General features: G+C 48.5%; 2 protein-coding genes across 6 annotated transcripts in view; one reads left to right on the plus strand and one right to left on the minus strand.

Moving 5' to 3' along the window:
* Window positions 1-6,320, minus strand: part of STK32C (serine/threonine kinase 32C) — a 94,527-nt gene extending 88,207 nt beyond the window's left edge. The window contains exon 1 of one of the 2 annotated variants that reach the window (XM_074592070.1): window positions 6,020-6,320. In XM_074592070.1, the coding sequence (XP_074448171.1) occupies window positions 6,020-6,104 (85 nt within the window). In that variant the 5' untranslated portion in view covers window positions 6,105-6,320. The remainder of the gene's footprint in view (window positions 1-6,019) is intronic. The other variant, XM_074592069.1, reaches the window with a different exon arrangement.
* Window positions 6,321-13,933: 7,613 nt separating this feature from the next.
* LRRC27 (leucine rich repeat containing 27) overlaps window positions 13,934-27,164 on the plus strand; it is a 42,083-nt gene continuing 28,852 nt past the window's right edge. For 2 of the 4 annotated variants that reach the window (XM_074591859.1, XM_074591860.1), the window contains exons 1-4: window positions 13,934-14,043; window positions 21,795-22,093; window positions 22,402-22,532; window positions 25,557-25,615. In XM_074591859.1, the coding sequence (XP_074447960.1) occupies window positions 21,881-22,093; window positions 22,402-22,532; window positions 25,557-25,615 (403 nt within the window). In that variant the 5' untranslated portion in view covers window positions 13,934-14,043; window positions 21,795-21,880. Of the gene's footprint in view, window positions 14,044-19,368; window positions 19,544-21,794; window positions 22,094-22,401; window positions 22,533-25,556; window positions 25,616-27,164 lie in introns of those variants that run through there. The other 2 variants (XM_074591858.1, XR_012587624.1) reach the window with 2 other exon arrangements.

Below are 27,164 nucleotides of genomic sequence, written 5' to 3' on the forward strand. Positions count from 1 at the left end.
TGGGGGAGACGCGGTGCTGGGTGCCCGGCACGAGAGGAGCCAGCCCCCCAGCTGCCGTGCCCCCGCAGCGAGCCCACCCGGGCAGGAGCAGCACGGGCAGCGGCCGGAGCAGGGACGATGCTGCGGGGCAGCCCCAGGGACCAGGGGACCCAGCCAGGCCACGCTGGCCACCCCGCGGGAGGGGGCCGAAAGGGCAGAACGTGGTTCGTGACACTTATCGCCTTAGGAGAGGGGTGAAAAACTTCCCCAGGACTGTCCCCGCTGCCAGGGTCCCTCTCCTGGCAGCGCAGTGGGGTGCCCCAGACCTGGGGCAGACCTGGTGGGGGGTTTTGGGTCACCAGAGGTACAGGACGCACAAGGAGGTCAGGCTTTGCTCCCCGTCCTCTCCAGTCTGTCGCTCCGACAATCTCGCAGCGTGCCCTCATTTCCCTGAAGGTCCCAACCCCTGGAACAAACAATTACAGGGGAGAATCCTGGTCTGAAAACCTAACGCCTAGCGCTGTGGAGATCGCTGGACATCTCGCTCCCAGCCGATGGGAAAACGGGAAGCGAAAGGAGGAACGTAAACAGCTTGCCAATCCGCGACAACTGAACTCTTGACTTCAAAGTGATGTAAGCTGACGATGACACATGGGACAGATCCTCCCCGAAGCCGCAGCAGCTGGGACGACAGGTCGGAGCAAGAGGCAGGTTGGGCAGCAGCACGCACGGTTCCTCCTGTGTCCGTCAAACAGCTCCCCACACGCCACACTCCGGTTTTCGCTCACCAGCGCGAGGCAGGAGGGAGGCACGCTCTGGGGCGTGTGTAACCCCCAGCCTGCCGACACACGGTTTGAAATTAAAATGGGGATTATTTTAAGCACGTTCCCCCAGGTTTTGCAGCTTCTCGCCCGTTTCCATGGGGACGGGCGCCGTGCCGCAGCTGCCGAGGCTCCCCAGCCTCCCGTGGCCCTTTGAGGAGGAGGACGGTGGGGAGGCAGAGCGGGATCCTCCCTCCAGCCCCACTCGGGCTCCAGGAGCCCCCCGGGTCCCGCACAGCCCTGGAGCTGGAGCACCTCAGCAAACTGCACGGCTAGGAGCTAGGAAAGCATCAACACCTCTAACAGTTTTCTTCTTTTACCACAGAAACACGTTTTTACACAACAGTATTTCTCAGCTTGGAAACTCGCAGCGGGCACGCGCAGAGCGGCTCTTTGAGAAGTTTTAGACCCACGTCGACCAACACGCGCAGGCCATGGGAGAGAGCAGCCATCACAGAGCACCGCTGGCCCGCGCGCAGGCGATGCCCCAGAGCCAACAGAAGCCCCAGCCCTGAGTGAGGAGGGGGCACCCCACCGCGTCCCCAGAACCCCATGAGCCCCCGGGACGGGGCTCCCACCTCCCCAGCACCCCTTGCCCTGCACGTCCTCCCGCATGCCGCCGGCCACCCTTGCAGTGGGGTTTTTCACTCTCCCACACTCCAGCCTGGTGCCTGCACCTCGCATTGCCTGAGAAAAAAACATCGAACACAGATTGTTCCCCGAGAGGGGAAACAAAACCACCCACCGTCGTTTCACCTGACCTGAAGACTAACCCCGAGTACACACTTCTTGGAGTCCGGCCGGTTCACTGAAGAGCTGTACCCGTGGGCTGTAGAACCGGGAACTTGGTTTCAAATGTTGATTTTGGGGCAAGTAGGATAAACCCAGGAGACTGCGCTGGACCCCCTTACAAAAAGCCATCTGCCTCCCGGCAGAGAGAGTCAAATAAGGCATGGGTAAAGAAGTGATCGAGACAAAATACTAATCACGATGAAAGTAATTGGGCTGCAGCACTAAAACCTTGTAAATCAGCGGGAAATCTAATTGAGTGTCAGGAGAGAGGCAGAAAGCCCTCGGACCACTCACCTCCATGCTAGCACAGGAAGGAAGAGCTCAGCAGAAGCAGCAGATGGCTTTACATATTCTCATGGGTATTTACTTACACATTTTTAGTAAGCCACTTTGATTCAGGAGAAGCCACAACCAAAATGCAGTTGCAAAATCCCTCTTTAGATATAACTGCATATAAAGATATACCATGCTGCGTTCTTCCCCCTCTCTCACATAACACAACTGTGGGCAACGCTAATAGCGCTAAGTGTGCCTTGTATTTCCTATTACTCAGCCCTGCTTCCCAAGTCCTGGCAACTCTGCTAAACGTCTTCTTAAATATTTGGGTTGAAACATTCCCAAACGTTGTCTTAAATATTTCGGTTGAAACATTCCCATTGGCTTCACTATTACAGGTTTTCCCCATCTAGCATAAAAAACAAAATTAAAAAAAAATAAAGGACGGGGGCATCAATAAAACTTGCTTGGCCATTTCGCAGACCGACAGCAGCAAATCCTTTCTGCCCCCACGGAGGGCAAGCCTTGCGCCTGCCGTGCCAAGAGCCCGGTGCCCCGTGCCATGCCGCTGAGCACCGCCGGGGCACAATGGGCCGAGCAGCAGCTGGCACCGGACTGGGCCCTCCTCGGTGCCGGCAAACAAGTTCACTGACCAAGTAAGAAGCTTGTAAAAGCTCTTACAGCTATAAATAAGAAACCCTAAAAAGCCCTTACAGACAAAGGCCGATTTTTCCTGATGGGAAATAGCCCGTGGTGATAATGATAAAGCCCGCCGCGATTCAGTTCAGCTTACCGAGGCCACCTTACTCCCGCACACCACAACGCAGAGTGCTCAGCCTTGCAGACCTGTCTTTTCCTTATATTCTTCTTCCTGCCCCCCTTATATTCTTTTTCCCTTACTTTTTTTTTCTTCGTCCCCATTCATTAACTCCTCCGTTCGGAAACAGGGTACGCTGTACCTCACCAAGAACTACCTGTGACAAAGGCATCACCAGCTGGAGGGGCTGGAGCTCGCGCCCAGCCGAGGCACACGCAGCAGCCACTGAACACCCCGTGTTTCGGCTGTGAATGGAACCAGCTGCAGCCGACGCTCAGGAGCGAGGGGAACCGATCCCTCACGTACCAGTGCTTTCTGGGCGCACACACAAAACACGCAGACCCTCTCCTTCCAAAGTCAGCTTTTCTATTAGTTGGATCCCAACTCCGAAACGCTCAGAAATATTTCAAAGGTTGTACGCGCAAACGTGAAAGAGCAAGATGCGCAGGCTGCAGCCGAGCAGGGTACCAGAGGGGTGTCAGACAGACGCACTGTCCCCTCACCGCAGCTCCGACGAAACGCAGAGGCCCGGTCACACTTGTCCTGCACCCGGCTTCACAGTCAAGAGAAGTTACCTGAACTGGGGGAAAACTGGGATGCAGGGGACAGCAGAGCACCCAGGGAGGGAAGGAGGAGGGAGCAGGACCACCGTCCCTCGGGCGTGACTCTCCATGGCACAGCCCCCACCACCTTGTCCCTGGACGGACACGGGGCAGCGCCACGCACGAGCCACACCAGCGCCAACCTGCCCCGGGCTTGCCCCCAGCCGGGCTCCGTCCCAGCACCAACACAAACGATGCTGGAAAAAACAGAGAGAGCTGAGAGAAGATCCACAGCACAGACTCAGGAATATGAAGCTGACCCTCGGAGTCACGGACTCGGAGAGCTCGATCCACGCATCCCACCGACAAGGACGCCGGGCAGCCAGGACCCCAGCCTGCCATGACACCGAGACAGGGGCAGGGCAGCAGAGACCCCTCGGGTTTGTCAGTTTGTCAAGGGTTTGTCAAGGGGAGACCCGACGGCAGGATCGGGGGTTGGACAGACGCGGACTGGAGAGAAAGGATGATGTCTGGCTGTGAGGTTAGCAGCAGAGAATCCTCCAGCGCCGGGCGTTTTACACGGAGAGCAAACGCAGTACTCCCACCCCGGGAACCCCGACAGGCTCAGGCTCAGCCACGCCGGGGCGACTTGAGGCAGTAACTCAGCAAAGTCTTGGATCCAGCCCCAGGGGCCTCAGCCAAGAGGACCGTAAGTGTTTTCTTGCCTCAAAAATCTACGCATTTGGAGTCTGATTGATCTGCGAGTAAATACTGGGCCTTGGGTGGAAACTCACTAGAATAAATGTTCACCTTCTATTTGCATACACCCTATCGTAATTAAAAGGGATTAACCATTGGATTGAGACAGTCAGGCTCATTCTTGTGTATCCAGCACCGGGAACCACCTATGGGTAAAATTTATATACAACCAATCTTTTTCCTTTTCTTCTTCTAATTTATTTCACTTTAAATTGCCATCACTAGTAATTCTTCCACATTATGTCACACACAAAACCAAAGTATTAACTGGCTTCTTTATGTAAGGAAGTTATTGAAATGCCTTAAGAGATCTCCATAGCAACCATGCCGTGCCAGTAAATACGAGTTCACCAGAACAACACTGAAATTGCTCTGAGCACACACTAACAAGCAATGATGAAAAAGCAGGCAATATTAAGAAAGTAATGTCCTAATAAGTCTGCAGAATTGCAAAAGCATTGCTTGACAGTGCCTTATGAGATGTTACCAGGTTTTTGCCAACGGTCATTCCCCCGCAAAGCTCAATTCCCTACACTGGCCGTATACAGGCTCGGATCAGGACGAAATGCTTTCTGAATTTTGCAGCAAAGCCTCCCATTTAAGCGTTTTCACTTGGCTGGCTTGTTGCTCCTGCTGACCCACCACATCCAAGATGAAATACATTTTCCACTTTGGGCACAAAACTCTGGTAAAGCCCCGGCTCTGCGCACACCCAGCAGCCACATCGGCCCATCTCCTGCACTCCGTCAACATAAAGGGATGGGGGGGGGGGGTGCATTTTGCAGTTTGCCTTCCAACGGCAATTTTGTTGTGCATTTCAGTCACACCACAGCACACCCCTGGGCAGCGAGCTGTCGCTCTAACAGATGTTTTCTCTGCACTTCTGTAGTAAGAGATGCGAGGGTTAACAATTCAACGTTATACTCTGAATTGCTCATAAATACTTCTTGGTGATACCAACCAGCCACTTCTCCTGTAACAGTTCACCTGGTGTAACACCCCTCCAGCTGGCAGAAGCAGCACAGTCTGAGGTGTGATCACCCTCACCGAGGGGATGCCAGCAGATCCAGTGCTCATGTAAACTAGAACATCACCATCCTTGAAGGCTCAAATTAACATATATCTTTAACTCCAAGTTTATCTAGTGCAAAATTCCAGCACCCCAAGCACCCGGGGATTTTTGCCAGCGCTTGGTTGGTGTCCGAGGGCTAACGCGGCGCGCTCTGTACGTCAGGAGAGCAACGAGCCGCCCAGCACCCGGACACCGCTCCCGAGCTTCCCCCACCCACAGACAGAGTTCCCTTCCTCTGGTCCTCTGGAATTTCACCCTGCAGCTGACAAGTCTAATGCAACTGTGGTATTTCATGGTGTATTTCTACAAAAAAAACTTGTATTTCGGGAGAAAAAAACCCAAAGCAGCATTTTCCGATGACAAGTAGTTTTTAGAAGTCTGATGCCCAGCTGCACTTGATCTTTACTTGTTAAAGCCGGAGATTTCCTTGCACAGGTTGAAACTTCCCTGCCGAACCGTCCCCCCGCCGCCCGCCTCTGAGGTACCCGTTATTGTCTCGGCGGTGCCCCGTCCCCGGGGGGCTGCCTGCCGGGCTGTGGGGGCTCCGCCACTCCCGCGCCCCGCGGGGCGCCCAGACCCGGCCGGCAAACCCGGGGGCACGGGCCCGCCGCCCGCTCCGCCCGGGGCCGCACCGCGCAGCCCGCCGGTGGGACGGGACGGGACGGGACGGGACGGGAGCGGAGGGGACCCGCCGGGCCGAGCGGAGCGGGCATCAGCAGGAGCGGGGCAGGGCGTCCCGGGCCGGGGAAAGCCGGGGCGGGGCAGGACATCCCGGGGCAGGGCGCCCCGGACCGGGGAAGGGCAGGGCATCCCGGGGCAGGGCATCCCGCCGGGGCATCCCGCCGGGGCATCCCGGGCCGGGGCATCCCGGGGCAGGAGGGTATCCCGGTCTAGGGCATCCGGTGGCCGAGGCATCCCGGGGCGGGGCGGGGCGGGGCAGGGCACGCCGGCCGGCACTCACCGTCCTCCCGCTCGTCGAAGACGGGTCTCTTGGAGGAGGAGGCGCTCGCTCCCATCCTCTTCTTCCACTTGCCCCAGTGAAACATCGGGGCGAGGCGGATGGCATGCCCTGCGCGCCGCTCCCCGCCGGCCCGGCGGCTCCCGCGGGCGGCACCAGGCGCTGCGACCCGCCGCCAGCCGCCGCCCTCACCCGCCCCGCGCCCCGGCGCCGCCCGCCCGCATGGCAGCGCCCGGCGCCGCCGCCTCCCGACCTCCCGCCCGCGGCGGCTGCGGCAGCGCGGCGGAGCGGAGCCGGGCGGGGAGCGGAGCCGACGGGAGCCGGGCGGAGCGGCGGGGGCCGGGCGGCCGCAGCGGCGGGAGGCGGGAGCGGGGCGGGCCGGGCCGCGCCGCCCCCAGCGCAGCGCCCCCGGCGGCGGCAGCGCGGCGGCGCCGCCCGCAGGTACGGCCGGGCCGGGGCCGCCTCCCCCCGCTGCTCCTCCTCCTCCCGCCCGGCGGCCCGGGGGGGGGCCGGTGCCGGCCCCCCAGGTGCCGGTGTGCCCCGAGCCGCCCGGTGCCCTGCGGGGAGCGCTGCCGCCCAGCCCGGCCCCGCGGACACACACCCGCCCCCCCCGGCGCTGCCCTGGCGCCCAGCCTCGCCGCCAGCAGCCATCTCACCCGGCTTCGTTATTTTTAAACTCATCCATAAACATCGCCAGCGATGTGAAAGGCAATCAGATTATATTATGGACAAGTCTTTTACCAGCGTTCGGTTGTTATTTATGAAAGCGCAAATAGCTCGTCTTAAATTAGTCACTAGTACTCGCTACTGATTTTTAACCTCATTAATGTGAAGACAGCCACATTGATTTCTATTCAGCTATTGTAATAAAATAAGGACTTGATTTAAATTAGTGGGTAGCTTAGAAAATCAATGTTTTTCTTGTATGGAGATTCCGCAGTGTTTCAGAAGCTCCCTTGCTATGGAGATCCTAATTGCACTGTGTCCGAAGATGTTATATGGGAAGTTTTGACACGGGGAAAAAGAACAGGCCTGAGGTTGGTAGTTTAGGCCCGAAATGATGGTTCTCACCGATCACCGCAATGAGTGCAATGCAAGAAACCAAACAAAAGTTAGAAAAATAATTAGTGCCCCAGTGTCCATCTTTCCCCCAGGTAGAACCTGAGCCCTTACACAGATGCACACTGAAATCCCCAGGTTTCTTCAGCGCACATTAAAGGACAAGCAGCTCCATAGGAGTGAGCCATGTGCCGCGGTGGCACAGAAAGCCAACACGGTGCCGGGCTGCATCACCAAGGGCATCACCCGCAGAGACAGAGTCATTGTCCCACTCTGCTCAGCGCTGCTCAGGCCACACCTGGAATATGGGGCTCGGTTTTGGTCCCCGCTACACAAAAAAGCTGTGGCCAGGCTGGAGAGGGTCCAGAGAAGGGCCACCAAGACGCTCCAAGGACTGGGAAGCTGCCACATGAGGGAAGGCTGAGAGAACGGGGCTTGTTCAGCCTTGAGAAAAGAAGGCTCAGGGGAGACCTCATCACCACGTTCCAGTGTTGAAAGGGTGGCTGCAAAGAAGATGGAGACTCCCTTTTCACAAGGGGTCACATGGAAAAGGTGCAGGGTGATGGGTACAAGTTACTCCTGGGGAGATTCCAGTTGGACACAAGAGGAACATTTTTCACAGTGAGAACCATCAGCCGTCGGAACAGTCTCCCCAGGGAAGTGGTGGGTTCCCCAACACTGGACACTTTCAAGATCCAGCTGGACAGGGTGCTGGGCCGTCTTGTCCAGACCGTGCTTTGCCAAGAACGGTTGGACCAGCTGATCCTTGAGCTCCTTTCCCTTGGGACTGTGTGATGGCACAGCCCCACTGCCCCCTCCGGGCCTGCTGCCGGGCCGTGCAGCTGCAGGCAGGCGATGCTCAGCCGGCCGGCGCGGGCGGCTCTCTGCCCGTAACCTCTGCAGGTGGCGGGGAACCCGGCCGGGAGGGGGCTCTGCAGCTGCCCGGGAGTGGCACATGGAGACAGCCCCCGGGAGGAGCAGAGGCCCAGGACCAGATGTTCCACCACCTCCCCAAAACTGCACCTCCCTGCCCCACGGCCGAGTCCTTGCTCGACTGGGTGAAGCCTCCAAGACTTGCTCCTTAACTTTAAAACAGACAGGAACTCAGACGCCTCCTTTTCCCAGAAGCATGCCTAGATCTCTACTTTCCTCCACAAACTACTGGGCCTGTGACTTTACTTTCAAGTAGTCAGGAGAAGAGTGTGGCCCACGGCCACTCTGGCAAACCCTCTGCCAACACACAAACGGCAAAGCACGCAACGGCTCCGTTCTGCTGCGCGAACCGGTACCAGGCGGGGAGCGTGAGCTCCGATGAGCAGCCTCATGCTGCGTTTCTGTTCCGAGCAGCACTACGTAACGGAAAAGCCGCATTGGCTAAATAATCAGGGTTTGAGTCTCACTGCTCTAGAGAGTCCCTGCTCTTTTCTCCGGGATAAAACCCGGCATTGCTGCAGTGCTCCTCGCTAACGGAATTCATCCCATGTCAGACTTTGCAGAATGCTGAGCTGTAACATGCTCGTGACACTGTTTTTCATGCCTTGTTGAACTGAAATGTCTCCTGGAATGTCTAATTAAATGCATTTCTCAGAAATAACTTACCACGTTAGCAGACACATCAGAAGTGTCAGGGCGAGTGACAGCTTTTTAGCCATTAGATTGTATCTGTTACACCATCAGTAAGTACTTTCATAATTCCTGAGATGCTGCTTCCTAAGTTTTAATTTAAAATTTCTGCTGTTTTCTTTCATAGCATGTTCTGAAATGGATATGTGAGTTACTGTACGCTTTATAGAAAATTTGCTAGGAGTTAGTCATTATTTAAAAGAGCCTGAAAGTGGTAAAAGGATTACAATTGAAGGGTGTAATTTAAGAACAGTTTTCCAAAGGCAAAGAATAGTTCATAAAGAATATTTCTTTGAGAAATCAGAAAGAATCACTCTCAAATAAAAAGACAGAAGACTTTTATACAAGACAGTGATTTTTGCTTTGTTTACAGATAGGTTTATTTTCAAATATATTGCAAATTTCTGAGCTATCAGCTTTCACTCCTTCTTTTGCCTTTACATTCTGTAGGAAAAGGAGGAAAGATGCCATTGAACGGGTTGTCTGGCTGCCATTCAGTTGTCATTTCTCTCTCATTCTCCACTAATATTTGGACAATCAAATCCAGAGCACAGAATCAGCCTTATTCGGAGAAGTTTGAGAGATGTATGTAGGAAAAAAGAGTGGGAAATACGGATGTGATGGTCCTAACACCAGAGGAGGGTTTCATTCCACCACATTTCTTGATTTCTTTGCCTGCGAAATGGAAGAAGGTGCAGCATGGGGCTTTGTTTAATTTTTTCTTCATTAGAAATGTAGTAAGTAGTTTTACCTTCATAAAGAGAAGTTCAATAGGAGACACATAAAAGACCTTGTGAGTTGGGTTTGGGTTTTTTTTTAGTGCTATTCAGAGCACTACTGAGAAAGTGCTGCTCAAAATTCTTATAGTAATACAGACTAATTAAAACTAGGTCCTCTTGTTTATTCCTGCTTTCTAGGAAGCCACAGGCATACACAGACGTCCTAACAAACACCTAACTCATCCCAAGAAAATGATCATCTTGCCGTCACCCTCATGATGAGGTCTGCCCCTTCACGAGGCCCATCTACTGCATAGCCAAGACAATCTATTTTAGTTTTGTTTTTTAAGGGAAGAACTGTCAGGTAGCTAAACCCATCCATAATTACAGAGGCTTTTCTCTGCTCAGAATGCAACAGCAGGAGCTGCAGCGACTGCCACCAGGAGTCTGGTCCTATGCTCGCTACTCGGCACAGCAGCCGCGGCTTCTCCTTGGCTTCTACGGGAAGAAGGTGCTGTGTTCGACACCTGTGCCCCCTTTCAATCTGAATTATAATACTGACATTGTCAGGGAGAATGCTGCCTTGAATAGAAAACTGTGTGAGCTTCATCTTGAATTGAATCAGACAGTTCTTTTCAGGTTTAAATTCGTCTGGTTTTTGCCCTCTGCTTTGATTTGGGAGAGCAGAGTCTTACTCTAAATACCACACCTGGTGTTTGGAGACGGTTGTGCCATGCTGGCACCTTCTGAGCTGCCACCAATAAAGATGATAGAACCGAAAGAAAAGAGAAAAAGAATATAGAAAAGTTCCTCCAGACTTCTGTGGCACAGCAAAGAATCTGGGCCACTAGCAACAGTGTTTGGCTGTAGGCTGCCCTTGGAAATGATGTTTTGTTTATCTAAATTGTTCATGATGTGCCAGTTTGAAAAACAGTAATTTCACTTCTGATCTGAAGTCATATCTGACAACATCTGAATGATGAAAAGGAGAATGTGCTGGAGGAGAAATGAGACACATGAACATTGACTTTGGAGAATGCGTGGAAGGAAGAGGGGAGAAAACCAACACTGAAAACCACCATTAAACATGGCGTTTGTTATACGGGCTCTAGGTCATGTGGTGGTGGTCCCTCCTGTGGGCAAACTGCCACAGCTGCTCACATCATTAGGAAAAGTGAGATGTGTATTTCATTTGCAAATATTTAGCATAAATTGTGTTACATAAGCTTTCCCATTTTCAATATTTTAACAGCATTGCAAATAAATTCCAATTTATTTAGAATTCTAATTCTCCTTGTACTCTCGAGTAATTCAGACAGAGCTCTGTTGTTGTCTTCTCCTCTATATCAAAAGAAGCCGAGAAGGATGAAATGCTCACCACCGCGGATCAGTCTGGGACCAGAGAATGCTGGGTCACAACTGCCCCTGCACAGTCATTTACAGTGGTGCAAAATCAGTGCCAAAAATGCTAAATGTAGCGCTCCTGTTTTCTCTCCAACAGCAGTGTCTGCTCTCACCCCAGTGCGAATGTGCTGGAGGATCAGACAGACACGTCCTCGTTATTTCCGTAGCAGAATCGTATTCATTTTCTACTGCTGCAACTTGGAAACAGGGTTCTCTGGCAGCTCAGCGGGCACTCCTGTCTGATACCACTGTTCAAAACCAGTGTAGTAACCTGCAGCAAAAGATGTCCATCCCCTCAGAGAACAGCTGCACGTCACGAGTATCAATAGCGATTACCCACCACCGTGACACAAGTCCAGTCATCTTCTGAAAACGTCCATTCAGCAATTAATACTAATCCTGCAGGAGAAAAACGCAAGATACGTGAACTGCTCTATAGTGGTCCAACATAGGAAAGGGAAATGGAGAGAAAATTCTGCTTTCTTACATATCCTGGTCTCCAGGGAAACAGAGATCCACTTTGGTTTTGAAATGAGGAAGTTTAATTAAAAGCTGATTTTTACAATACTATATTCTTTAAGACACCTTTGGATGTAACTCTAGCTACATCTCTAAGCTACGTGCAAGCTGGCTGACCAAAGAGGTTACTACGAACAGACTGTTCTTGAAACCCCTAAGAACTCATTACTTCTTTTTTTTTGTATTTTTTCCTCTTCCATTTTTCATTCTTCTTTTTGTGTTTCATATTTTACTAAAAGACAATTAGGCATTTTACTAGTGAAAGTCTTGGGGATACTACATGTACGTCTGCTTGTCCCTGGAAACTGTTAATATATAACAGATCAATGATTTTTTTAAATTAGAAAATAAAGAAAAGCTGTAAAGCTCTACGCTTCCTAGGGAAAGCAGGAGACAAACCTCAGGCAAGCCAGAGCTGCTGCGGTCAGCAGCGTGTACAAAGTCCATCTAGCCCACCACTACTGCAGGGGTTGCAGGGGGGGGATGGTACGAAGTAGACAGAGGCACAGGAATCTGCACTCCCGAGTGGGCATTGTCCTCGTCCCTTATTGTGGAAAGGGATCCAGACCTGGAGCACATCCATACGTATTGTGCTTCAAGGCACGTGATAGTGGGAAATCGGCTGATCCAAACCTGTGTGACTACAGCCTAGAGGACAGATAAGATGCTATGTAGACCCAGCCTTAGACAGATGGGGCTCGCATGACTGCGTTTCACCTGGGTGCAAGCAGAGACTTGCAAAAGGCGAGGGGAGACTTGCAAAAGGCAGAGCAACCGCTCTTACGTTTGGAAGAGTTTGTCTTTTCCCATCTGTGTTTACTTTTGCATATTCTCTCTTTTCTCACGCATTCCAAGAAACTGGAGTTTTCTTTCATTTCACCAGCCACGAAATCATCTCTAACTTCACGGAATTACATATGCTGAACCCAACTGGTTAGGTGTTCGTATAGTCGGTACCACCTATGTTGTGTCTCATGAAAATTCCAGTGGCATTCAACAGGCAAAGCCAGCGTGCATTCATTTAACTGGGAGACGTGATACCTTTTCTAACCTAGGACAGGCCAAATAAATTCTTTACGAAAATCCAGGATTATTCATTTCATCAAAGGATTTGTATCAGGAATTATTTCATCCAATTGTTCTCAGTCGCCTCAGTTCTGCAAGTGAATGAGTATTCTTTGAGGAATGACTGATCATTCTCATTCCCAAGCATCGTGAGCTGTGTATTTTATATTGTGTCAAAATCAGTATGAGGGAAACTGAAGATAGTATTTCAATTTTTGTTTGTTAATCTCTCTTATGGTTCCCCGGGCTCCCCGGTTCAAGAGGGACAGGGAACTGCTGGAAAGGGTGCAGCAGAGGGCTACAAAGATGATTGGGGGACTGGAACACCTCTCTTATGAGGAAAGGCTGAGGGATTTGGGTCTCTTCAGTCTGGAAAAAAGACGGCTGAGGGGTGACCTTATCAACGCTTATAAATACTTAAAGGGTGGGTGTCAGGAGGATGGGGACAGGCTCTTTTCAGTGGTGCCCGGGGACAGGACAAGAGGCAATGGGCACAAACTTGAACATAGGAAGTTCCACCTAAACATGAGGAGGAACTTCTTTACCCTGAGGGTGACAGAGCACTGGAACAGGCTGCCCAGAGAGGTGGTGGAGTCTCCAACTCTGGAGACATTCAAAACCCGCCTGGACATGTTCCTGTGTAACCTGCTCTAGGTGACCCTGCTCTGGCAGGGGGGTTGGACTAGATGATCTCCAGAGGTCCCTTCCAACCCTATGATTCTATGATCCTATGATTCTATGATTCCCTTTCTGTCCTTTTACTGGTTTCATGGAACGATGAGCGTTTTCTTCTTGCACCAGTGGAAATCAGGATCAAGTTCCCTGGTATCAGTGAAGTTATCTTGAATAAAACCAGTGCAAATAAAAATAGAACTGCCTGAAGCAGCACTACATTCATTGTAGTTATCTGTTCTCACTCAGCTGATGAAAATGGTTCCTAAACAAAAATGCTACCAATTATCATAAAACTGCAAAGGAGGCAAATATTATAAGACACTCCTAATTTAGGCAGAGAAACAAGGGGGGCAATATACCATGATATTACGTTCCTATTATAAGCCCTTTACTGAATATAATGGCTATAATTGCGACAAGTTTAAGATGATGAAAGGAATATTACTGTGATTCTTAAAATTCACATGCCGCCTTCATCAAGAAGAAAGCCTACAGAGAAAAGCCTATGTTTATTTTAAAAAGTTCCTCTAAAAGAACACATAATTCTTTCAATAAACATTACATAAGGGGGAAATTTCACACATTTTCCTACCATTAATGTTTCTGTCAATAGTGTCAATTCTATTTTTAAAGATGCTAATAGTAATCACTCTGGTCCAGCTGTTTCAAAGCCTATTAACACCACCACAGTTAACTAATAGTGTTCTCATTGGGATCACCTGCAGCAGCTCGCAGTGAGCGTGAACAGGCAGAGCTCCTGCCACACAACCCTGGAACTAAAACCTCTCCCAGGCTGGTGGGAAGAGGGTTCCACCTTTCAGGGCAGGGCTCCTCCTGGTCCTGCAGGTGCCAGCTGTAGTGCAGAAGGATTACAAGCCTTTTACCAGCAGGTGCCCGAGCGTACAGAGTGATAAAAGCACCTGCCTTCCTCCCTGCCAAGCCTTTTCCTCCCAAGCTGCTGAGGTAAGTGTGTGCTAGTTCAGTGCCTTGGCTTGGCCTGGCCTTTTACAGTGTAAAGTATAAATCCTGATTAATTGTCTGTGTGCTGTAATGCTTTCTCTTGCTTAATCCTGTGAAACAGTGACTGTATTTCTGGTACTATTTGAGCAATTCAGCTCTTTGAATTTTTGCTGACTTCTGCCTCCTTCCGTTTTCTTGTGTTTCCTTTCATTTGTGTGTCTGTTCACTTTTCTGCTTATGTTTTCTATTTATTTAGGTTAACCAAATGTTTCACCAAGAAATTAACAACATATGTTCCTATATTTTAATAAGACTCATTTTTAGAATTCACTCATCTAGTTCTTTCACTTATGGGAGTATTTAAAAAAAATCTACATAAAGCTATAGAGAGTACTTTTATATAGAAAGCAAGGACTTTCCTTGTGTTATTCAATGTCTCTTATTTAAGAAGGATGAGGAAAAAAACCCCTCTGCTTCCGAACTTACCTGAAGTCAAAAGCAAGTCAAAGCTGTGTAACACAGGTGCCTGCCACCCTGAACAGCCAGCTGGGCAGAAAAGCTGAACGCTTCGCTCTGAAGCGTGGTTATCACTTCCCACTTTGTAAGGTGATATAGTGCCCTTGAAGTCCATAACCGAAGAAGTCCTCTGCATGAGCATCCTGTTGGCACCCATGTCAACCTGTGACAGTGTAGGGAAGTGTTGGTGGTATCGACACAGGCAACTGTCAGTAGTGACAAAGCCCTGTAAAGACCTCAGTTGGCTTCCCGGTGCCGCAGGGAGGCTCTGATACAGGTGAAGAGGAGCCCAGTCAGGCCATTGCTGAGTCGCAGGAGCTAACTGGCTGCTCTGCTTTAGCACCAGGGCAACGCCTGATGGGGTGCGGGGGAAGCTCCCTCCCTTCCGTGTGTACTGGTGTGTTTGAGGTGCAGCATCTTTGAAAGCAGGACTAGGGAGGAAGGAGGGCTGCGGTTCAGCATCCATCCCGGCGTATTTGACTCTGAGCCCTCTGTACAAAGACTCAACAGCTTAGGTCCCGAGAAGAGATCAGTGCCCAAGCTTGGTCTTCTCAGAGATTGGCATCCTTTAAAAGAAGAAAAAAAATATCTTGTGATTCAATCAAACAAAACATGTGACACCTCCTTTCTTGCCCAGCAAAACAGCTGACTCCAAAAGCAGAGACTGATACACCTTTGGAGATACTCCAGCAATCATTTTAGTCCATCCTAAATTATGTTAGTGTCACTGCAGCTGAAGGATTAACCTACCACCTATGAGAAATTCTTCTTTCAATGTCCAAACAGGTTCTGTGTTTGTCAAAAGGTATAAATTCAGGTCTCCAGCAAACCCATCCTAGTTCCTGGCCGTCACTGTTCCTCCTTGTTCTGTCATCACTGCTCTGAACGGCTATGGCTAGGATGAGTGTTTCAGAGGGAGACCTGACCGCGCTTCAGCATGTGGGGTCAGGATCCCCCGGGGGCTGGACAACGCTGTTACTGCAGCCTGCCCTTGAGATATTTCTGTCTGCACGGCAGGTGCATGCTTTTCTCTTGGTACGTTCAATCCTTGCATGGTTTTGCTTCTAGGAGGGAACTCCCAATACAAAAAGCTGAAACCTTTAGTCATCCCCCAAGATAAGAAATAATCTTGTTGCGTGAAACTGGGCCAAGTGGTTTTGGCAGAAGATAAACCCCTTGCGTTCTAACACTCCTCACCGAGGGGGGAGGCCAGGTGCGGCTAGGTTTAAATTCTGAGTGATGCCCAATTCAGCACTATCAGTCCAATCGCGTTTAATATGTATTAAACTACTACGATTTGGATACACTAATAGTGGGCTGCACCTTCAGTCTAGTCGTGCTCATGAACTAGCACGGCCTCTCTCAAGTTTTGGTCGCGTTCAGTGAGAAAGCGGAACAACTAGCTACTTAAACAGTGCAGTTTATTTAAACAACAGATATACAGGTTCTTTAGGATTGCTGGTGATAAATACACTGTCTGCAAAGCACGTGCAAATAAAGATATTGCTAAGTACACAAACGCGCGACAAAATTATAAACGATACAGCCTGGCTATAAATGTAGGGTAAAGATTCTCTAGAGAAATTTCTAAGTCCCGAGAAAGCGCTCGGTATAATCTAAGTCTTACCCAAAGGCGTCCCTATGGGGGGGAAGAAAGGCTCAGCCCGTCGACTGATCCCGGAAATCAGCGGTGGAATTCTTCGCGATGGTGTCTTCCCTGACATCCCCTCTCTCTTGGGCTATTTATTATTTTTTTATCTTCAAAGTGGAGTTTGAGTGACTTTAGTCATACGTACTTTTATTATGATTAATGTATTCAAGGAGGAGTGTTCACACCTCGGGGGCGGATAGCCTCCGGGATGGAGGTGTGTTTTGGTACATTGTGGTGAGCAAAGTTCGCACAAAAGGACAGCATTTCATCAACATTTGACGAAATGTTGGCTCGGGTAGCGTGTAGGCCGCTTATCAGTTCCGTAGTACCATCTCGTCCCCATATCTGCTATTCGTCACAAGGGAAGGCCACGGAACAAGCGTGTTCCGTTCCATCCCTCGTGTAGTTTCGCAAACAACCTTGTACAGGGAATCACAGCTATGCATTCTTCGTGTGCCAGCTGCGGCTGTATTCTACCTCAGAAGCCTCTTGATTTTATGACTTTCCTTAATGTGTGAACAATGCTGTATTTTTGTATTCTTGGCCAATTTAGCAATTATTCCACAAATCTATACCCAATATTGCTTGTTTGCTGTCTCACATGCAAACTTTAACGATACTTTTGTTGTTGTGATTGTATTTGTAAAGGAGTGCGTTGGGTATTGAAACTGGATGGCCCAAAGAGCTCTGAGTCCAAAGACTTGAGAAGGTAAGGCTGTAAAACTCACGAGCAGCTCAGCAACCTGAAAATGCAACGACCAACCTGGCAGTGATCTGTGCAGTGAAATATGCATACCGGCTGGCGCTTTGTGACTGCAGCTTGTAACTCTGGCTTGATAAAAGTAAAATGAACCCATTGAGGGATATACTTATTGACTTTTGATCTACTATTTCTTTTTGCCTTCTCATTAGGGTAAAATCTTTCCAGATACTGTTGTGTTAAAGAAAAGGTGTTATGTTGCTGTGCTGATGCTGCACAGAGAACTCAGGTGAGGAGGCCGAATGGAATAATTCGGAGATAATAATTGGAGATTTCAAAAAGGAACATTGAGAGTCCTGTTTTAAGATGATTTACCTAGGTTGGGTATCCTTCCGGGTTCACTTTCCCTAAAATGCCAATGAAAATGCTTCTCCATTACTAATGTGTCATAGAATGCTAAACACAATGCTGAGATCAAAACTACCCGGAATAACCACCGCTTTAGTTAATGGAATGATGTCATTGGCTTCAATCCTAATGTTTTTACTTATATCATCTTAAATAAAATTATCCTAAAATATTTTGGGTTTTGCATAAACAAATGCAAAGCAATACTTCTGTCAGTACCCTTTTGCCATTGATCCTTTTTTAATTTTCATAAACTGTGCCCTCTGGTTTATAAACCTTGCTCATAATTGTGATTTAATCACCTAAGTAGCCTCAAAGAAAATCTATTCCAGGAAAAGTGTAATACAATTACTAGTCATACCTGCTTTTTCTTAAAATCAGCAGTAACAGTCTAATTAGTAGAATCTGTATTTTCCAAGCGGAGATGCACTCAAGCTGAGGAATAGGTGCTTTGTCTTATTCAGCCCAGGTAATGGTGTATTTTTCAGAAGCTTGTGGCCCTACAATAAAAGCAACATGAAAACTTAGACCTATTTAGTTACGCATTTAAGCCAACTGTCACCATGAAAATGGTAGTGTTGTAGGTCACTGCAGGACAACAGGTTTTTTCTTTCAGAATTCGGAGATTTCCTATAAAATGGAAGTTTTCAAGGTTCACCATGCTCTATTACAGAACCGGTTCCTGTCTGGACAGTCTTCAGAGGTCAGAAGTTCCGAAACCAGGGGATTGTTCAAGTGAGACAAGGGGAAGCCAATTCTAAATTTAATGGCATGAAAGCTTTGTAGGAATGCAGTCTCTCTGGCAGTTCGAGATGTTCCAGTCTCCAGCTGTACTTGCTACAAAAGACACTGTATATGCAGAGGAATCTAACAAGATGTTTACCCGTTTGCCTCCAAATATTATTGCCCAGGCTGTACATTTCACCATGTGATTAGCTCTTACAGCTAGTGAGATACTCCTTCCTACAGAGTACAACATGCATTGGAGGTTACAGACTATAATAAAATGTATCATGTTCTCTTCTACAAATTAAAAAAAAAAAAAAGCTTCTGTAAGGAAATAGCTTCTAAAGGAATCCCATTGAAATAGCTTTGTTTTCTCATTTAGTTTAATATCCATAGTATATCAGGAAAAAAAATTCTGAAATTTTGTCTCCAAAAAAAATTCTGTCTCCAAATTCTGAAATTATTTTCCTTTATTTTAAACCCTACTAGTGCTACTGATCAAACTCAGCCGGGTCACTGGGAACATAATTATCTGGATTTGTAAGATTAAGCGCTCTTTGTGTGCCAGTAATGGATTTCTACCGAGATGCTAATTAAGACCGAATTTTATTTCAGCCCAATACAACCCCTGGCTAATGGTGTTGCTCACCCTGCTGTGCAGAGGCTCTGCAGGGACGGTGCCGCAGCCCGGCCGGCCCCCGCTGGGGCTGGGTGTCCGAGAGGGTCTGTCCCAGCCGCCTCCTCCACTCCCTCTGACCTCCCGAAGAGGAAGGCCTGTCAGCACAACTGCTTCATCGAGGCGGGGATACGGTGGATGTTGGCCCTGGAAGACAAACAAATTAAGTTGTAATAATGGGAAACAGAGGAAAAAAATGTTCTGAAAGCAGCCTGTGAGAGGAGCGGAGGAGCGCTGTGCTGGAGAGGCTGGCCTAGCCAGGGGGAGATGAAGGCCAGCACCGAACCCAGCTGATGATGGGTTGTGAGGACCCACAAGGCCTGGGCAGGTGCTTGAAGAACGCTGGTATTTCTGGTCACTGGAAAATGACCAAGTGGGCCTTGGACTGTTTGGACGGGCAATACTTGCCGCCCTTCGCTGCCCCGCCGGTCGGGCGAGTTCCCATTCCCGTGCGGGCCCTCCCAGCCCGCCGCAGTGGCACCTTCCCGGGACCTCCCGGCCCCATTCACCCGCCGGCTGGGGCGTCTGGCACCGGGCGCCCTCAGGCGGAGGAGACCTGCCGTCGGCGGCCGCTGTGCCCGTAGCCGGCGCTGGCAGCGGGGGGCGACCGCGGGCGGCAGCGGGCCGTTACCGCGGAGACGCGGGCCCGGTGCGGCGGCGGCGGCCGAGCGGCGTCTCCAACCGATTGCCGCTCTTCTGCGGGCGGCGGAGCGGAGCCGGCCTCGGCGGACTGTGACGGGGGCCGCGGCGGGCATCGCGGAGCCTGCGGCCGCCCTCACCTGGAGGACCCGCCTCCGCGGGGCTGCCACGGCCGGGACACGCCTGGGTGAGGGCCCGCGGCCGCTCCGGCCTGGGGAGCCGGTTCAGCGGAGCGAACGGTGTGGGGGGGTAGGCAGAACCCGGGCCTGCAGGTAAAACCTAAGCACCTTGTTAGGACCCGCTACAATCAGTAGAAATTACAAAGACTGCAACAAAGACCGCAACTTTTCTTTGTGTTGGTTGGTAGCATGGATGGAGCCCAACGCTGGCTGTTGGGTGGGGAGGGCCAGGGAGACCCTCCCTCGAGCAGCGGTGGGCGCGGGTGGAGGAACTGTGAGTGCGCTGGGCGACGGGGCAGCCGTCATGTCCCCGCAGCCAGCGCCATGAGGGGCAAGTGCCTGTGGGCCTGTGCCCAGCGCTGGGGACAGGAGGCCGAGCAGCCACGACACCTGGGCAGGCCCGTGCTTCAGCCTGAAGCGGCCGAGTCCCTCGTGGGACCCGTGTTCTTCGAGGTGAGCAGGGAAAGTGCCCAAAGCCTCGCTGAGGGCCTCGCCACGCTCCCTGCCTCCAGCCTGGCACCGCACTCAGGTGGGGTGCCCGAATAAGGGCTAGTAGAAAGGGGAGGCAGAGGTATCGATGAGGCCACTCCCAGAGGGTAGCCAGGAGACTTGGCGGGACAGTGTGCTGTCAGAAGGGAGATTGTTTACTGCATATATCACAACTCTGAAGATTCTGTGATATATGTATGTCCTACTTATGACGTGGTATGTGGGGAAAGTAGCCACGAGGGCCAATGGGCAATTTTCTAATTTACTATACCTTTAAATATGTATTATGATAAATTATTATTATAAGTATACACATAAAGAACAATTTGACTGGTTTGTATCTAGACTTTCGAAAAGCATTTGACACTGTTCCCCATAGAATTCTCATGGAAAAACTGGCGGCTCATAGCCTGGATGAGCATACGATCTGCTGGATCAAGCACTGGCTGGATGGACGGTCCCAAAGAGTGGTGGTCAATGGAGTTAAATCCAGCTGGCGGCCGGTCACAAGTGGTGTCCCTCAGGGCTCAGTGTTGGGACCATTTCTGTTTAACATCTTTATTGATGACCTTGATAAGGACATAGAGTGTATCATCAGCAAGTTTGCAGATGACACCAAGTTAAGTGGGAGTGTTGATCTGCATGAGGACAGGGAGGTTCTACAGAGAGACTTGGATAGAGTGGATCGATGGGCCAATGCTAACGGAATGAGCTTTAACAAGGCCAAGTGCCGGGTCCTGCACTTGGGCCACAACAACCCCATGCAGCGCTACAGGCTTGGGGAAGTGTGGCTGGAGAGCTGCCTGGCAGAAAAGGACCTGGGGCTTCTAATTGACAAGCGCCTGAACATGAGCCAGCAGTGTGCCCGGGTGGCCAAGAGGGCCAATGCCATCCTGGCTTGTATTAGAAATGGTGTGACCAGCAGAAGCAGGGAGATGATTGTCCCCCTGTACTCAGCACTGGTGAGGCCACACCTTGAGTATTGTGTCCAGTTTTGGGCACCTCAATACAAGGGAGATATCGAGGTGCTGGAGCGAGTGCAGAGGAGGGCAACGAAGCTGGTGAAGGGCCTGTAGAATAAATCTTATAAGGAGCGATGGAAGGAGATGGGACTGTTTAGTTTGAGGAAGAGGAGGCTGAGGGGAGACCTCCTCACTCTCTACAACTACTTGAAAGGACATTGTAGAGGGGTTGGTGCTGGTCTCTTCTCACAGGTAATTAGCAATAGAACAAGAGGGAATGGCTTCAAGCTGCAATGGGGAGGTTTAGACTGGACATTAGGAAAAAGTTCTCCACAGAAAGAGTGGCTAGACACTGGAATAGGCTGCCCAGGGAGGTGGTGCAGTCGCCATCCCTGAATGTGTTTAAGAGTCATTTAGACGTCGTGTTAGGGGATATGGTGTAGGGGAGAACTTTGTAGAGTGGGGTTGATGGTTGGACTTGATGATCCCAAGGGGCTTTTCCAACCTAAATGATTCTATGATTCTATTCTATCATACAAAGAACACATAGCAATGGGGATAATCTGCAAATTCATAGAATCGTAGAATGTTAGAGTTGGAAGGGACCTTAAAGGCCACCCAGTGGCACCCCCTGCCCTGGGCAGGGACACCTCCCACCAGCCCAGGTTGCCCCAAGCCCCGTCCAACCTGGCCTTGAACCCCTCCAGGGATGGGGCAGCCACAGCTGCTCTGGGCAACCTGGGCCAGGGGCTCACCACCCTCACAGCAAAGAATTTCTTTTCAGAAACTTGCTTTCTTCTCTTTCCAGAATACATTGTTGTTTTTCTCAGCTCATGACTTGCCTTCAGCTGATCAATTTGAATTACTGAGTCAGTGTTCCAGGCTTGCTGACAAATGGATGACGGCTATTCTAGAGAGCTTAACAGCAGTGGTGATAATTTCGGAGATGAACATCTCAAAAAGAGAAATTCGTCTGGTTCTAATTCATCAAAAGAGATCAGGAAAGCTGTTGAAGAGTGTCTGTCGGCATCTTCAAGTACTCTTGATGTCAGCAGAAAAAATATTAAGCATCTTACGGAGGAAATATATAGACTGCCCAACATAAAGGTGAGTAAATTTTGTTGTGAGTAGTTCTGATACCCTTGGCTTAAGTATAGCACAGAGGAGTCAAGGGCTAGTTGCTTTGTCAGATGAGTGGAAGGCTACGGATACTTAGCTATGATCTTTAATCCCTGTTTTTTGAGGAAAAGTCCGTGTGTAATTTTATTGAGTTGTGTATCCTTTAGTCCCCTTTAACAGTGTTCTTTCCACAACAATGTAGAGTAGTTTACAGTTTTCACATTCAACATTTTGCTTGCTTAGGAACGGCCCCTCTCTTTCTGAATTTAAAACATGTTTATGTTTTTCTCTCTTAGTACTTTCATCTGGAAGGAAATGTCATATCAACGATTCCCGAGGATTTATTTCAAAAGCTGCCACATCTTGTTTGGCTGGATCTCCGGTATAACAAGATTAAAGCTCTTCCCCCTGGAATCGGTTACCACAGGTAAGATCATTGGTCATACAGATAATTTAATAAGAATTGTATTTGTCTTCTATTTGCCTTACTGTAATTTCATTGTAACAGTCAGACTTTTATATGTTTTTGTTTGGCGTTGACCTCAGTGCAGGAGAGTGGCAAATAAGCTTAATTTGGTTTACTAAAACTCAGATGAACTGAAAGGTCCAATTAATATTACATAGTGAATTTCTAAACTCTTTTAACTTTGGAAATGCAAGACCTGATAGTCTTTTCACATAGGTTTTGCACCATTTCTGCTTTATTGACTGTGGGTGAGGTGAAAACAGGGACCCACAGTTACAAACCTTATGTCACTCCAAAGTGACAATGGAGGACAGTTTAGCTAAAGAAGGTTACCCGTTCATCTGTGTTTGATGGTTGGCTGACATGGTATTGACTGTTGGAAGGATTAGTTGGCCGTCACTGATACAGATGGAGTGTGCAAGGAAGAAAGTACACCGTGACCCTGAGAAGTGCATTTGCCATGATCACCAAAACTAACTTCTCACCAGGTTGGTTTTTTTTAATGTCCTTGGACAATTCCTTGCTTCTCGCTCCAGAAGTAGGAGACCACAAATCACGATGTGTGGTAATTAACAGGAGCAAAGAAATGGTTTTGTTGCTGGAAGGAAAAAAAAGACTGGCACAGGACAGTTTGCTTGCAGTTGTGGTTCTAAAAGAAACCTTTCTGTCAAGAGTTGAGTTAGGAGGAAAAAGAGGCAACCCTTGAACAGTACGTGCTACAGAATTTTCCAAAATAAGAAAAACCAAACAATTTTATGGCATCTTGTGATTGAAACAAGGTCCTTAAAGGTATTTTAAGATCACTTGTTTATGAATCATTATATACTCAACTTGTGATTAGAAAAATACAGTAAATGAGGATTATGCTTCTAAAAATATCTGAAAAATGTTGAGTTCAGTCATGTTTTCAAATCTTTCAAATACATCCGTCATAAATTATTTATAAATTGGACAGGACTGATAGTATTTTAGTATGGCTTGTAAATTATATGATCATCATCATATGAGTGGTTGAAGTCCTTTGAGACTAAGACATTCTCTGAGTGCATCTTCCTCGAAAATAACGTGTCAGTCATTAGTCCCTACATGTATTATGTAGAAATATTCACTGATTATTACTTAGTTGCATTTTATTCTTATTCCATGTTGGAGCATAAGCTGTATTTTAAGGTGTTTTGACATTCTCTGGGTATCCTTTTCTAGAAGCAGCCAAAAGCGTAGTTTTCATCAAAAGCAGAGACTCATTGAAATATTGTGCTAGTCTGGGGCCCGATCGATTGAATCTTTTCACTGATTTTAACAGATATTCCGATTAGAGTTTCTCCAGATGAAACAGAAATGTTGCCTCAGTTCTGGAAATGGTGTCTAGCTCCCGGTGCAGGGAGGGGAGGTACCACTCTGACACTTTTCTCTCTGGAAATCCCTGTGAGATCCGGACATACGGCTGGGCAGGGATGAGCTGAGGCCATGTTCCACATCATTGCTGCCGCAGAGGCCGCATCCAGGCAGGAGCTGGCAAGAGCGAGCGTTTGCTGTGGCACAGGGCACATGGCCCCAGCTCTCCCTGCACAGGGCCACAAGTGGTTCGGGGGCAGCAGCACCGCCCCAGCTTACCAGGGTGCTTCAAACTGCAGAGGAATTTGGGTTTCGGCGTCTGGAATCTCCTGTCTCTTTCACTTTGTTTTTGCATTAAACTAATTCAGTAGTCTGCTTCAATAATGCAGAAGTGAATACGGTGCTTTCATTTTTTTTGACTGAATTGAAATGTCTTAAAATATTGCCACAAATGTTAATCCGGTGTTGAGCAGCTGCCAATGTGTTTGGTTTGTTTTTCTTTCCTAGAGGTAAAGAAATATTATGACAGAAACTACCAAGCTTTCTTCCTGTTTGTTTTCTTGAATTTTAACAGTAAACAAGTCAGACTGCAACACTAGTAAATAAAAACACATTAACTTTTCTGTTAGGATATTTTTTCACTTATGATACGGACAACACCTTGCCTATAGAGTATCATTTGATCTGATATGTTGCTGGATAGTAAAAGCTATTTAAAAGAATGCTATTAAAATGGCAAAATGAAGCAGTCAAAAGTTAGGAAGCAGGTAACGTATGGTTTCTGTCTAGTCTCCGTTCCATAGCTGCCTGGGGGTCAGTGGCTGTGTGCTACAGGGGGAAAAAGAGACCATTTCCCTGCATCTGGAGGATGTGTCTGTGTCCTAAACGTGCAGTAGCCCAGAGGCTCCCATCAGAGACGCTCCAAACCACAGTATATACAGCAACTCTGGGCATTTTACTTGCTAAACAATACCGATTGTTTTCTGAGTGCAGGCATACTGACATTTTTTCAGAAGCTTAGGATTTGTCTAAATGTTAGCAGATTTTCAGATATATCAAAACAATATTATCTTGTATGTGACATAAATGCCATAAATGTTGCATGTAACCCATGCCAAGCTTCTAGGCTGCTTCCAAGAATAGGAATACAAGACATTTTTTAAAAAAAGAAGTTGATGAAATTAAATACAAATAGGGCATATTTCTTTCTAATCTCATTATCTAAAATGGCTGAGCAGTTTTAGCTCAAATTTAGCCTGAGGAACGCACTCAACAACCCAAACAGTTGAAGCTCAGCAAAACTATAAACAACTGAAAATGATGTGTTTATAATTGGAACAGTCAGTATCAGACTTTAAAGTGATAAGCAGGCTTTGCAAAGAAAGATCAAATACTAAATGTTGAAGTAGTATGTAATAAAATGGGTATAAGTGCAAACTTCGGACTGTCATACCAGCAAGCTTTGAGGTGTGTTATTTTCCAGCACTGACGTTAGCGATGGAGAAGTGTGGATTTGCCTTGTGGCGTCCTTTCTGTAATAGGAGATGAAAGCAAGAAAAAAAACTACTGTGGAAAAATATTTCTGTGTTTCTATTTAATTACATGAACTTTGCTCTTAGAGTTACTACTCTCTTCTGTTTTATTGAAAAGGCAATTGAAAACTCTGCTTTTAGAAAGGAATCCTATAAAAGAGCTACCCGCAGAGCTTGGTAAGTACTCACTGCTTTTTTTGAAGATATCACAGACATTTTTTGGCTCTTAGTGTTTAATTCTGTGGTTAGACTTTAAAGTACTTCTATATTTATCTAAAGAATGGTTTTAATTTACCATGAATTTAATTTTTAATTTACTGTGTGCTATGAGAGGGGGGAAAATGACTTATGTTATTTATAATGCTTGCCTTCATTGATAAGAGGGGAAAATTTTATTAAAATGTCATAGAATCATAGAATCATAGAATCATAGGGTTGGAAGGGACCTCTGGAGATCATCTAGTCCAACCCCCCTGCCAGAGCAGGGTCACCTAGAGCAGGTTACACAGGAACATGTCCAGGCGGGTTTTGAATGTCTCCAGAGTTGGAGACTCCACCACCTCTCTGGGCAGCCTGTTCCAGTGCTCTGTCACCCTCAGGGTAAAGAAGTTCCTCCTCATGTTTAGGTGGAACTTCCTATGTTCAAGTTTGTGCCCATTGCCTCTTGTCCTGTCCCCGGGCACCACTGAAAAGAGCCTGGCCCCATCCTCCTGACACCCACCCTTTAAGTATTTATAAGCATTGATAAGGTCACCCCTCAGCCGTCTTTTTTCCAGACTGAAGAGACCCAAATCCCTCAGCCTTTCCTCATAAGAGAGGTGTTCCAGTCCCCCAATCATCTTTGTAGCCCTCTGCTGCACCCTTTCCAGCAGTTCCCTGTCCCTCTTGAACCGGGGAGCCCAGAACTGGACACAGTGTCTGTGATGTTCTAGTCAGAAATGTTCGATGTTGTTTCTCTGAGTAAGGCTGAAGTAAAAAACATCTCAGGCATCTGCAGAGTCAGACATAAACAACTAAACGGCATGAGAGCTGAGAACTTCTCAGCAGCTTTTTACACTCAAGGTTGCCTTTACAGTTTGTAGCTTCATTTTAATAACTCTTTTTGCATTAGCAGTTACTACTTTGAAATAACAAATAATTCCAAATCGAATGTTCCTAAGGGAAACAGGAGGTTGCATGGATTCCTGGGATGGTCCGGTTGAGACTCTTGGGGTCCTCGGAGCATAAATGTTGGGGTTTTTATTATCCCTTGCTGATGTTGTCTGAGCTTTCAGGCTCCTTGCTCTGGTTCTGGGAGACTAACCTCCAAAACTCAGCTGGAGTTGTGTCACCAAAACAAATGGCTTGAACTGAAGATGGCCACACAGTCAGGCCTAACATCCTTCTGCTTACATAGCTGGTGTTCGGACTGTACTTTGGCATACGTTTTTGCAGCTGCTGATGGTAAACATGCTGGCTCCTGTGCTTCATTGGACTTCATTATATTTGTTTTCACTTTCCAGTACTGTCTACACAATAAAGTAGCTTACCTGCCTCTGTCCCTCAGGTGACATCTCTGCTAGTAAAGAAAATGTGGCCAGGAATGTCCCCCGTTACTGAGGCCAGTTGGCACAAAATGACCTGTTCCTATACAGTTACACAGGTTTGGTCCCAAAGTGGGTGTTGGCGGCATGCAGAACTCTGCAGCGTCGTCATTTCCAGGCCATGGGCCAGAATAGGCTGGAGA

Source organism: Larus michahellis, chromosome 6 (assembly GCF_964199755.1).
Source record: "Larus michahellis chromosome 6, bLarMic1.1, whole genome shotgun sequence".
NCBI classification, from domain to species: Eukaryota; Metazoa; Chordata; class Aves; order Charadriiformes; family Laridae; genus Larus; species Larus michahellis.